The sequence below is a fragment of the Quercus suber genome, unplaced genomic scaffold (genome assembly GCF_002906115.3).
Source record: "Quercus suber isolate HL8 unplaced genomic scaffold, Cork oak 2.0 scaffold_431, whole genome shotgun sequence".
NCBI lineage: Eukaryota > Viridiplantae > Streptophyta > Magnoliopsida > Fagales > Fagaceae > Quercus > Quercus suber.
The window spans coordinates 288876-301353 of NW_027069882.1; the positions used below are offsets into that span (position 1 = coordinate 288876).

Below are 12478 nucleotides of genomic sequence, written 5' to 3' on the forward strand. Positions count from 1 at the left end.
TCAGCCCTCATAAGAAATTCTTGCTAACTCACAGTGGGAAGCATATCCTCAAAGCTCCCATTGCTTCATCTGCTAAATTTAGAGCGCAACAATTTGCATACAGTGGTTATTGATACTATAAATAATAACACTTTCAAATGTATATCTGAATGTGATTCCTCTCACTCTCTCCCTTTCACTTCCATTTAAATGAGCAATGTACTTCCAATAAAAGTAGCTATATGTCACCTAATCCCTTTACCTTTATGTCCCAAGAACTAGAAGGGAATCAAGAACAGCAGGGCATTTTCCACCCAACTCTAGAGTAACTGGTGTTAGATGCTTCACAGCTGCAGACATGACAATCCTTCCAACACGTGCACTTCCTAAGCATTAACATTAAGATTGAATTACTTAATCTTTTAAAAGCAATGGTTAGAATAGATTAGGTGAATAAAATTCATTATTGCATATCAGTCTAAGCTTTTGGAACGAAGTGTTTGTCATAATGTTAGAGCGAGTGATTATAAGTTTGAACCATATTTTCACTTTACTTCTCATTTAAAAAATTAAAAGTTTCACATATTAGGCGGGCCTCACATATTAAGGGTGATTTTGGGTCCACGTGCGAGGAGGAGTGTTAGAAAAATGAGAGACTAATTTTACCTGTAAAGAAGATCTTGTCCCATCTCTGCTGTAGGAGTTGTTCACCCACAGATGGTCCACCTTGGATAACCTTGACAGCTTTGTTGTCTAAGTAAGTGGAAATTGCAGTTGCTAGAAGAGAAGCACTAGCAGGAGCCAATTCAGAGGGCTTTAGAACCACTGTATTTCCAGCTGCTAATGCCCCTATCATTGGTTCCAAGGACAGTCCTATATTTTGTAACAAAATGACAACAATTTAATCATTATTAAGGATATGAGAGAAGAAAAATGAAGCAAACTGTTATTATTATTTTTTCTTAGTTATGTTACAATATTAGTTTAATGATTGAATTCATCATTTACTAACTGTTTGAAGTTTTTGGACAATCAATGATTTATCATGATATCAAAAATATGATCTTGAGTTTGAACTCTGTCTTTACTCTACCTCCCATTTAAAAAATTAAAAACTCCTCATGCTAGGCCTCACTTATTAAGGAGAGTTTGGGCCAAACATAAGGGAAAGTGTTAGAATAATATTAAAAACTAAATTTAACATTTCTTAATATTTTAAACTTTTGAATCAATCAATAATAATTTATCATGTTCTAAAAGAATAATAATTTACTTACCGAAGGGAAAATTCCAAGATGAAATAATAAGGACAAGGCCAAGAGGCTCAGGAACAATTTCTGCACTAGTGAGCAAAGCAATTTGCGGCAGTTTAGCCTATAAACCATACATTAACGAGAATTGTTAGTAAAGTTGTCNACATTTCCTTGATCATGCTCTTCATCAACTCCACCTGAAATAGAGTATCATTATTTCAAAATGTTGTTGCATTACAAACAAACAAAAAACTTAAAAACTCATATAAGATTCAGCATAAACTACTACTTTCATACCACAGTGCGTGTAAATTTCTTTTCAACAAGGATGTAGTCTATTGCTATGCATGCTTGACCAGCACAGCAACCATATTTCCCATAAACAATTCGCTTTACCGCCACCTTGTGATTAGACAGCACAAAAGAACTCAACTTAGCATATTCTCATAACATAGACCAGAAATGCATGTGTGTAGGCCAATTTTGTGACAATAAAATATAATAGTGTAACACACTGAGGCCAAACTTACCTTTATGTCCCAAGAACTAGAAAGGGAATCAAGAACAGCAGGGCATTTTCCACCCAACTCTAGAGTAACTGGTGTTAGATGCTTCACAGCTGCAGACATGACAATCCTTCCAACACGTGCACTTCCTAAGCATTAACATTAAGATTGAATTACTTAATCTTTTAAAAGCAATGGTTAGAATAGATTAGGTGAATAAAATTCATTATTGCATATCAGTCTAAGCTTTTGGAACAAGTGTTTGTCATAATGTTAGAGCGAGTGATTATAAGTTTGAACCATATTTTCACTTTACTTCTCATTTAAAAAATTAAAAGTTTCACATGTTAGGCGGGCCTCACATATTAAGGGTGATTTTGGGTCCACGTGCGAGGAGGAGTGTTAGAAAAATGAGAGACTAATTTTACCTGTAAAGAAGATCTTGTCCCATCTCTGCTGTAGGAGTTGTTCACCCACAGATGGTCCACCTTGGATAACCTTGACAGCTTTGTTGTCTAAGTAAGTGGAAATTGCAGTTGCTAGAAGAGAAGCACTAGCAGGAGCCAATTCAGAGGGCTTTAGAACCACTGTATTTCCAGCTGCTAATGCCCCTATCATTGGTTCCAAGGACAGTCCTATATTTTGTAACAAAATGACAACAATTTAATCATTATTAAGGATATGAGAGAAGAAAAATGAAGCAAACTGTTATTATTATTTTTTCCTAATTATGTTACAATATTAGTTTAATGATTGAATTCATCATTTACTAACTGTTTAAGTTTTTGGGACAATCAATGATTTATCATGATATCAAAAAATATGATCTTGAGTTTGAACTTTGTCTTTACTCTACCTCCCATTTAAAAAATTAAAAACTCCTCATGCTAGGCCTCACTTATTAAGGAGAGTTTGGGCCAAATGTAAGGGAAAGTGTTAGAATAATGATTAAAAAACTAAATTTAACATTTCTTAATATTTTAAACTTTTGAATCAATCAATAATAATTTATCATGTTCTAAAAAGAATAATAATTTACTTACCGAAGGGAAAATTCCAAGATGAAATAATAAGGACAAGGCCAAGAGGCTCAGGAACAATTTCTGCACTAGTGAGCAAAGCAATTTGCGGCAGTTTAGCCTATAAACCATACATTAACGAGAATTGTTAGTAAAAGTTGTCAAAAAAAAAAAAAAATTCTTGAATATTATTAGCACGTGACTATACCGACATGGTGGTTTATGTATAAACTTTAACTGCTTTGCTTACTAGAAAGCAGGAAAATTTTTTATTTTTATTTTTATACATGATAGAGTTTCTATTATAATATAATTTAAGTGTATATGTGTGTGAAACTTTCTCTTAGAGAGTTGAATCTCGACTCTTACCGCTCCACATCCCACAAGTATTTATACTTATAGAATGACTACCGCACCAAGGGTGCGTGGTGGTAGTAGGAAAATTTTAAAAGGTTCTACAAACTTCTTCTTTTTTCCCATGCTGAATCCCAATAAAATATTATTGCAACAACTTTTTTTTTATTAAATTACACTTTGATCCATTAAAGTTAGATTGTCTTCATTTTGGTCCTCTGAGTTTGATTAAGTTTTCAAAATAATCAATATTTCATCTATTTTCATGACTAATTTAGCCATTAAGTGTCAACAAAACAACATTATTTCTCTTTTAAATTTTTTTTTAAAAAAAAAATTACCCTCTCTCCCTTAATGGCCATAGGAGTCATGGAAATAGACATTAGGACCAAATGAAATCAAACTTGGTAGACTAAAATGAAAAATCTCAAACTTAAGAGACCAAAATGAAAAGAAAAAAAAAATCCAAAATTCTAGAGTGAAAAATATAATTTAGTCTTTTTGGGGGGGTTTATTGTTATGAAATATACAAATAATTCGTTTCTTTCTTCCTTTTCTCTATTATTATTATTATTATTATTATTATTATTTGTTGGAGGACCACAATTCAACTCTCTACAATCACTCTAAAAAAGGGCTCGCGTGATGTGATGTAGAATTCCATAAAAGATTTAAGCGTGTCTTCCTAATCACCGGTTTTAAGGTAGAATGGCACAATTCACAGTTCTACAAATGGTATCAGAGTTAAGGTCATGGATTCGAGTCATGGGAGTGTCACGGTCCGACATTATTATTATTATTATTAATGCCATGTAAAGTCTAGTAGTTGAGCTTACCTTTCTTCCTGACATCCATTCTCTCAAAGATTCCAATGCCAAATTCAGTGTCTTAAGCAAGGTCCCTATCTGCAAACAAGGAGAATTTATGTATAACAAAAGCAAGAGATCAAATCTCAATCTCTCCTACATCTTAAAAATGAATCCCATAGTCTTTACCGCTACTTAAGTCCTTGTAAAAATATGTTCACAAATTCCTCGTGATTGTGATTATTCTTTAACCTGTTTTCAAATTCTATTCATGTTCCTTTTCCCTTGTGAGGGTAGTGAATAATAAACAAATTTTTTGTAATTTTGGCTAAGAGCAGTTGTGCAATATTACATTTTTTTTTTTTTTTTATAAACTTGTTCAATATTACTTCTAAACCCATTTTATGTGAAAATAATATTAGAGCCTACCGAATGAAGGTGATGAATTTGTGTGTTCAAGTCCTATTGGATGTATGTGTAATTTATCAAGGAAGTTTTTCTTTTTTTATTAGGAAAAAAAAAAAAAAAAAAAAACACCCTATCCTAGAAACAAGACAGCCACAAAACACATGCACCCAAACAAGTTAGTAACCTCTCAAACAGGTTATTATGACTACTAAAATAAAAAAAAAAAAGTTATGACTTATTTTTTAGAGGGTAATCCATATATATGTGTACATTTATAAAATTAAAAAACGGAACAAGATATATAGTTTGTATACCTCATCTCTAAAAGTCTCAACCTGATGCTTTCCCAAGTCTTGCTTAAGAGCATTAAGGATATCACCCTTTTTTTCCTTTAGCAGAGTAAGTAACCCTTTGAGCTGTGACTTTCTCCAAGAAGCTTCTTTAGTCTTTCCTTGACTGTAATACTCTCTCATCTCCCCGAGCTCTCTTTCGAAGTCTCTCAAAGTCTCCATAGCTTAGAGAAGAAAAAAAAAAGGGCACTATACTCTTCATCCACAGCAGCTTAATTAAACTAGACTTCTTTATTTGCTGACTAGTTGGGTTCATAAATTAAAATAATAGCTTCTCCTCATGCAGTCTACGTTACAAGTCTACAGTAAATATATGGGGTCAAGAGAGGGTTATGTGTCAGCTTCCACGGTCCACCTTTCAAAACAGATGAACATTTATTATTGATTTTTGTACAATCTTATTTAATTATTTTTATGGGACCATATGACTTATTAGTTTATTATCAAGTAATAGAATTCATCGTTTATAAAAAAAAAAAAGGTAAAAGAATTCATCCATGTGTCCTTGAATGTAGCATGACCATATGGCTTATTTATTTATTTTTACGGAAATCGTATGGCTTATTAGTTAATGGAAAATGTTAATGAGTACCTTTAGAGTATTAATTAATAATCCATTTAAAGAAAATATTTATAAAAAAAGAAAAAAAAATTAATATTTTGACAGCTTTTTTCATTTTCCATAAAAGTGATATCAAAACTTTCTTAAAATGAATTATTAATCAGTACCCTAAGAGTACTCATTAGCATAACCCTTAGTTTATTGACCGGTGTACTTCTTTTGTTTATTATAAGACCATAGTTAGCTAAAATATGGGCAGTTTGATTGGCCTCTCTAGATTGTTTTGTTTTAATTGACTCTGCCCTATCAATTTTTTGTAATATATTAGCTCTTGAGCAAGTTAAGATTTTGGTTTCTTGCCTGTAGTTTCTAGTTCCTTTGTTAATAAATTTGTTGATTATCAAAAAAAAGTTATAAGACCACAAGTTGAATTTAATTAGAAAAACTAAAGTTTAGCACTTAATTAATGATTATACAGTACCAAAAATCTAAATTTTACCTTATTTAGAAAAGGGTTACGTTAACGAAAGCCTTTAGGACAATTGTTAATAAAGCAAGATTTAGGTACAGCACTTAGGTGTTATTCCTTACGTTTCTCTCTTAAGATTCTATCATGTAGATTTTTTTACTTTGAATAAAAGTGTATTTTTTAGTTAAGTAGCCGCATGGCTAAATTTTAAAAAGAGAACTTAAGGTATGTTTGGTACACTAAATGTAGATTACATTAGGAATAGTAATCTTTATTACTGGGAATAGAAAACATTGTAATGGAATAACTATTACTATTCATAAGTTTGGTTGTTACATATGAAAAACTTGTAAAAGATGATGTATAAGGAAACTTTATATTTTTGGAAATTTATTAATTTTTAAAACTTATTATATATACTAAGGAATAGTTATTACATCCATTTTAAAGAGGAATAGCTATTCTTCAATTTAAAGAATAGTTATTTCAATGTAATAATTAATCTATGTAATAAACATACAACCAAATGACCGAATTGATATTACACATGAATAACTAGTCCATTACAGGGGCTATTACAGCGTACCAAACGTACCCTTAAGGAACAGTACCTAAGGTACTGTACCTAAATTTTGTCATTGTTAATAAATCATTTTAGAAAAGTTTTATTATTACTTTTATGGAAAATTGAAAAAACTATCAAAATATTAATTGTTTTTTTCTCTTTTCCCATAAAAAATTTCCTAAAATGGTTCATTAAAAAATATCTTTAGAGCATTCATTAACATTTTCCTTTAGAAAATAGTAGCATATTCTTTTGCTAGCATTTTTTTTTATGGGAAACGTTAAAAAATGGTTCACTAACATTTTTTACAAAAATACAAAATGTCCACCAACACCACCGCAACTGCTAGATCTGTAACCCACCCACCACCACCAGATCTATCTCACTCCCTCTCTACTATCTTAGATTCTCTTTCTTATATCAGCCATGGCCGAAGCCTTGAGCTCCACCACCGTTTCTGTTAGTTGTGTTCATCGGCGCTGAATGTTCAAGTAGTGTATAAGACACTATGAACGTTTAGATCCCTCATTTACAAATTACCAATTCAAGCTTAATATCAAACAATGTATGTGCAGAAAATGAATGTAAGCTTATACAAGAATTGACAAACTATCTAAATCAAATAAAATCACATCCACAGTAGAAATTAAATGGCAAAGATTAAGGGAAGAGAAATGCAAACACAAGGACAACACAACGATGTGTTATCGAAGAGAAAACCAAAACCCTCAATGTAAAACCTCTCATTCGCATTCCAAGCGGTCAATAATCCACTAAAGAATAAAGTTGGGATACATGAACAGCAGAAGACCCTTAAATCCTAATTTACCTAGTGTACCTAAACCTTCCAAACTTTTTGCTTTAAAAAGGTTGCGCCGAACTTTTGTCTTCTTTAGTTTATCGGATTCCGCTATAGCTCATAGTATCAATCAATAACCATTGGTCCCTTCCTAATTGCTTCCCAAATCACCAAATAGCCTTCTCACAGATGTGGGTATGGTGAGAAAAGAATTTGGGTAAGAACCTCTCAAGGATGTAATAATGGAGAGGTTGATAGTAGAGGAATTTAAAGAGTCTTTATGTAAAAAGATTATGGATGAATCAATCTTTTTTTTTTTTTTTTCTAGGGTTTTTCTCTCAAAATTCTCTCTGGAAACTCTCTACATTTCATGGGTATAAAGGTCTATATATAGTGGTGGGTGTTTGGAATGCGAAAAGTGATTTTTCCAAAATAGGGTTAGCTGGCGGCTTGGCTTTGCGACTTGACTGAGCCACGAGATAACTGAATGGCTAGCTTGGACTTTTTGTCTTGTAATGCTCCAGCTAGCATGACACTTTAGCTTCTCCGCATGCTTGGCACGTGAGCATCTTCTAGCGGCTTGCAAGTTGCGAGCTACCCACGAGATCCAATCCCGAGTCCTTGCTTCAATGCACAATCTTGAGCAATTCTTCACACTCTCTCACACACTAACCTTACATGATTCCCACCTAAATACAAGGTTTCTAAATACTGAATTACAAGAAAATTTGGCACGAAATAAAGCCAATAGAATGGTTGATTAAATTCAACCTTACAGGCATCGCCACCACCACTATAGTCGTCGCTCTCCTCTTTCTCTCTCTACCTTTAGTTCTATTTTCGTTCCTTTGTTTTTGGTTGTATCTAGGTTGCTTTGGTGACTGGGATCAATTTGGAAAGTGAAAAGCTTAACAATTTGGTTTGGGTTTGAAATTTGGGCATTTGGGTGGTGGTTTTTGCAGATTTGGAAAAAAAAAAAAAAAAGAGTACAAAACTGATAGAAAATGTTAGTAAAAGAAAGGAAGGTGGGGGATATTTGCCCTCTAGCATGATTATTAAAAATTATTTTGTTAGTAAGCAAGGTTTTGAAACTATCAAGGAAATTAACATCTCAAGTTCGTGAGGCTTGAGTTCAGTGATTGCTAATATGGAGATTTTTGCCATGTGGAATTCAAGTCTCTAAGACTCGAGTTCCATAGAAGAATCTGAAGAATAAGATCTGAAGAATTTGAAGAAGAAAGAAGAACCCATGGTTTGAAGAATTTGAAGAAGAAAGAAGAACCCATTGGAGCTTTGAAGAATTTGAAGAAGAAGAACCCACGAATGGAGGATGAAGAAGAATAGAGGAAGAAGTAGAACCCAAGGAGGAAGAAGATGAATAGAGGACAGATCAAGTGAATGCAAGAACTTAAAGTTTTAAATACTCGAGTTCCACGTGGATTTATTTCCACATTAGATTGCCACCTCATGCAACTCAAGTCATAGAGACTCTAGTTCTATCTTTGAACTTAAGTTTTAGAGTCTCGCAATGTTAGTTTGCATAATAATTTTGCAAAGATGACAACTAATTGAAATGTTTAAAAAATAAAGCTAAATACAAAAAGAATAAAAATAAAAAAAAATTCAAAGAAGATGAAAGAACTTAAAAGGGTATTTCGGTCTTGATATAAAATGTTTAAATTTTTATGCTTTACTGACACTTTAAGTGCTACGTAACCATGCTTCTTTCTACTCCCAAAAAGCAACAAATTTTTTTTTTTTTTTTGGATGGGAATTTTTTTTTTCCTGAATAAAAAGCGACAAATTCAATCTTGTTTAACAAAAGCCTTTTTGATAACTTTTTGATAAATAAGATTGTACAACATAGAAAGTGATGTGATAGTCATTTATGAAGGCCATGGTTTGGAACCCCCGAGTGCTGATACCCTTAACAAAAGTCTTTTTGATAAACAAGATTGTATAATATGGAAAGTGATGTGATAGTCAATTATGAAGGCAATGAAACCCACCACCCCATAAATGGTGTTACCAACTCCTTGAAAATCCAAAAGAGCTGTCCCCCTTAAATTAATGAGGTTGGTTAGAAGCCAAACTACCCATGGCTCCAAAAATAGTCCAAAGGTTAGTTAAGTAAAATTATTAATAATTCACCTATGTTTCTTATACAACAACAAAAATTTTTAATTGAAACCACTTAAATTTACTTTTCTTTATTTTTCATATTTTAATCTTTTATTAGACATTACTTTTTTCAGGTATTAATAAGCACCTAGTGGCTAGTGCAAAACTCTTTTCTTAAAAGTTATTATGGCTTTTGAGTAAAATTGTAGTATGTTTTTGTGTTAGAACTTATAACTTCTTTTTCTCTCTCTTATGTGTGTTTGTTTCTCAACCAAAAAAAAAAAAAAAAAAAAAATAATATTTTGGCAGCTTTTTTCATTTTCTATAAAAGTGATATCAAAACTTTCTTAAAATGAATTATTAATCAGTACCCTAAGGGCATTCGTTAACATAACCCTTAGTTTATTGACCGGTGTACTTCTTTTGTTTATTATAAGACCATAGTTAGCTAAAATATGGGCAGTTTGACTGGCCTCTCTAGATTGTTTTGTTTAAAGTATTAATTAATAATCCATTTAAAAAAAATTTTTATAGGAAAAGAAAAAAAAAATAATATTTTGGCAGCTTTTTTCATTTTCTATAAAAGTGATATCAAAACTTTCTTAAAATGAATTATTAATCAGTACCCTAAGGGCATTCGTTAACATAACCCTTAGTTTATTGACCGGTGTACTTCTTTTGTTTATTATAAGACCATAGTTAGCTAAAATATGGGCAGTTTGATTGGCCTCTCTAGATTGTTTTGTTTTAATTGACTCTGCCCTATCAATTTTTTGTAATATATTAGCTCTTGAACAAGTTAAGATTTTGGTTTCTTGCCTGTAGTTTCTAGTTCCTTTGTTAATAAATTTGTTGATTATCAAAAAAAAGTTATAAGACCACAAGTTGAATTTAATTAGAAAAACTAAAGTTTAGCACTTAATTAATGATTATACAGTACCAAAAATCTAAATTTTACCTTATTTAGAAAAGGGTTACGTTAACGAAAGCCTTTAAGACAATTGTTAATAAAGCAAGATTTAGGTACAGTACTTAGGTGTTATTCCTTACGTTTCTCTCTTAAGATTCTGTCATGTGGATTTTTTCACATGGAATAGAAGTGTATTTTTTAGTTAAGTAGCTGCATGGCTAAATTTTAAAAAGAGAACTTAAGGAACAGTACCTAAGGTACTGTACCTAAGTTTTGTCCTCGTTAATAAATCATTTTAGGAAAGTTTTATTATCACTTTTATGGAAAATTGAAAAAACTATCAAAATATTAATTATTTTTTTTCTCTTTTCCCATAAAAACTTTCCTAAAATTGTTCATTAAAAAATATCTTTAGGGCATTCATTAACATTTCCTTTTAGAAAATAGTAGCATATTCTTTTGCTAGCATTTTTTTTTATGGGAAACGTTAAAAAATGGTTCACTAACATTTTTTACAAAAATACAAAATGTCCACCAACACCACCGCAACTGCTAGATCTGTAACCCACCCACCACCACCAGATCTATCTCACTCCCTCTCTACTATCTCAGATTCTCTTTCTCATATCAGCCATGGCCGAAGCCTTGAGCTCCACCACCGTTTCTGTTAGTTGTGTTCATCGGCGCTGAATGTTCAAGTAGTGTATAAGACACTATGAACGTTTAGACCCCCCATTTACAAATTACCAATTCAAGCTTAATATCAAACAATGTATGTGCAGAAAATGAATGTAAGCTTATACAAGAATTGACAAACAATCTAAATCAAATAAAATCACATCCATAGTAGAAATTAAATGGCAAAGATTAAGGGAAGAGAGATGCAAACACAAGAACAATACAACGATGTGTTATCGAAGAGAAAACTGAAGCCCTCAACGTAAAACCTCTCCTTCGCATTCCAAGCGGTCAATAATCCACTAAAGAATAAAGTTGGAATACATGAACAGCAGAAGACCCTTAAATCCTAATCTACCTAGTGTACCTAAACCTTCCAAGCTTTTTGCTTCAACAAGGTTGCATCGAACCTTTGTCTTCTTTAGCTTACGGAATTCCGCTATAGCTCATAGCATCAACCAATAACCATTGGTCCCTTCCTAATTGCTTCCCAAATCACCAAATAGCCTTCTCACAGATGTGGGTATGATGAGAAAAGAATTTGGGTAAGAACCTCTCAAGGATGTAATAATGGAGAGGTTGAGAGTAGAAGAATTTAAAGAGTCTTTATGTAAAAAGATTATGGATGAATCAATCTTTTTTTTTTTTTTTCCTAGGGTTTCTCTCTCAAAATTCTCTCTGGAACCTCTCTACATTTCATGGGTATAAAGGTCTATATATAGTGGTGGGTGTTTGGAATGTGAAAAGTCATTTTTCCAAAATAGGGTTAGCTGGTGGCTTGACCTTGCGACTTGACTAAGCCGCGAGATAACTGAATGGCTAGCTTGGACTTTTTGTCTTGTAATGCTCCAGCTAGCATGACACTTCAGCTTCTCCGCATGCTTGGCACGTGAGCATTTTCTGGCGGCTTGCAAGCTGCGAGCTACCCACGAGATCCAGTCCCGAGTTCTTGCTTCAATGCACAATCTTGAGCAATTCTTCACACTCTCTCACACACTAACCTTATATGATTCCCACCTAAATACAGGGTTTCTAAATGCTAAATTACAAGAAAATTTGGCACGAAATAAAGCCAATAAAATGGTTGATTAAATTCAACCTTACAGGCGTCGCCACCACCACTATAGTTGTCGCTCTCCTCTTTCTCTCTCTACCTCTAGTTCTACTTTTCCTTCCTTTGTTTTTGGTTGTATCTAGGTTGCTTTGGTGACTGGAATCAATTTGGAACGTGAAAAGCTTAACAATTTGGCTTGGGTTTGAAATTTAGGCATTTGGGTGGTGGTTTTTGCAGATCTGGGAAAAAAAAAAAAAAGAGAGTACAAAACTGATAGAAAATGTTAGTAAAAGAAAGGAAGGTGGGGGATATTTGCCCTCTAGCATGATTATTAAAAATTATTTTGTTAGTAAGCAAGGTTTTGAAACTATCAGGGAAATTAACATCTCAAGTCCGTGAGGCTTGAGTTCAGTGATTGCTAACATGGAGATTTTTGCCATGTGGAATTCAAGTCTCTAAGACTCGAGTTCCATAGAAGAATCTGAAGAATTTGAAGAAGAAAGAAGAACCCATTGGAGCTTTGAAGAATTTGAAGAAGAAGAACCCACGGATGGAGGATGAAGAAGAATAGAGGAAGAAGTAGAACCCATGGAGGAAGAAGATGAACAGAGGACAGATCAAGTGAACGCAAGAACTTGAAGTTTT

At 32.9% G+C, this 12478-nt stretch overlaps 2 protein-coding genes across 2 annotated transcripts; both read right to left on the minus strand.

Annotated features, from left to right (window-relative positions):
- Positions 1 to 243: 243 nt before the first annotated feature.
- On the minus strand, positions 244 to 847 carry LOC136062601 (aldehyde dehydrogenase family 3 member F1-like). Its single transcript, XM_065761833.1, has 2 exons — positions 646 to 847; positions 244 to 365 (listed from the first exon to the last, which is right to left on the minus strand). Exons 1-2 carry the CDS (start codon positions 833 to 835, stop codon positions 244 to 246), a joined length of 312 nt encoding a protein of 103 aa, XP_065617905.1. The 5' UTR covers positions 836 to 847.
- A 501-nt stretch (positions 848 to 1348) lies between these two features.
- LOC112010331 (aldehyde dehydrogenase family 3 member F1) lies at positions 1349 to 4837 on the minus strand. Its single transcript, XM_065761834.1, has 7 exons — positions 4640 to 4837; positions 3948 to 4016; positions 2782 to 2878; positions 2167 to 2373; positions 1763 to 1887; positions 1530 to 1634; positions 1349 to 1429 (listed from the first exon to the last, which is right to left on the minus strand). The coding sequence occupies exons 1-7, from the start codon at positions 4835 to 4837 to the stop codon at positions 1349 to 1351; spliced, it is 882 nt and encodes a 293-aa protein (XP_065617906.1).
- Between the last annotated feature and the right edge of the window lie 7641 nt (positions 4838 to 12478).

What these genes read in the sequence shown, in the direction of transcription:
- LOC136062601 (XM_065761833.1), bottom strand. Translation starts at nt 835, where the DNA reads ATGATAGGGGCATTAGCAGCTGGAAATACAGTGGTTCTAAAGCCCTCT. An exon ending in GGACAAGATCTTCTTTACAG is followed by an intron (nt 366 to 645) that starts GTAAAATTAGTC and finishes GTTAATGCTTAG; the next exon opens with GAAGTGCACGTGTTGGAAGG.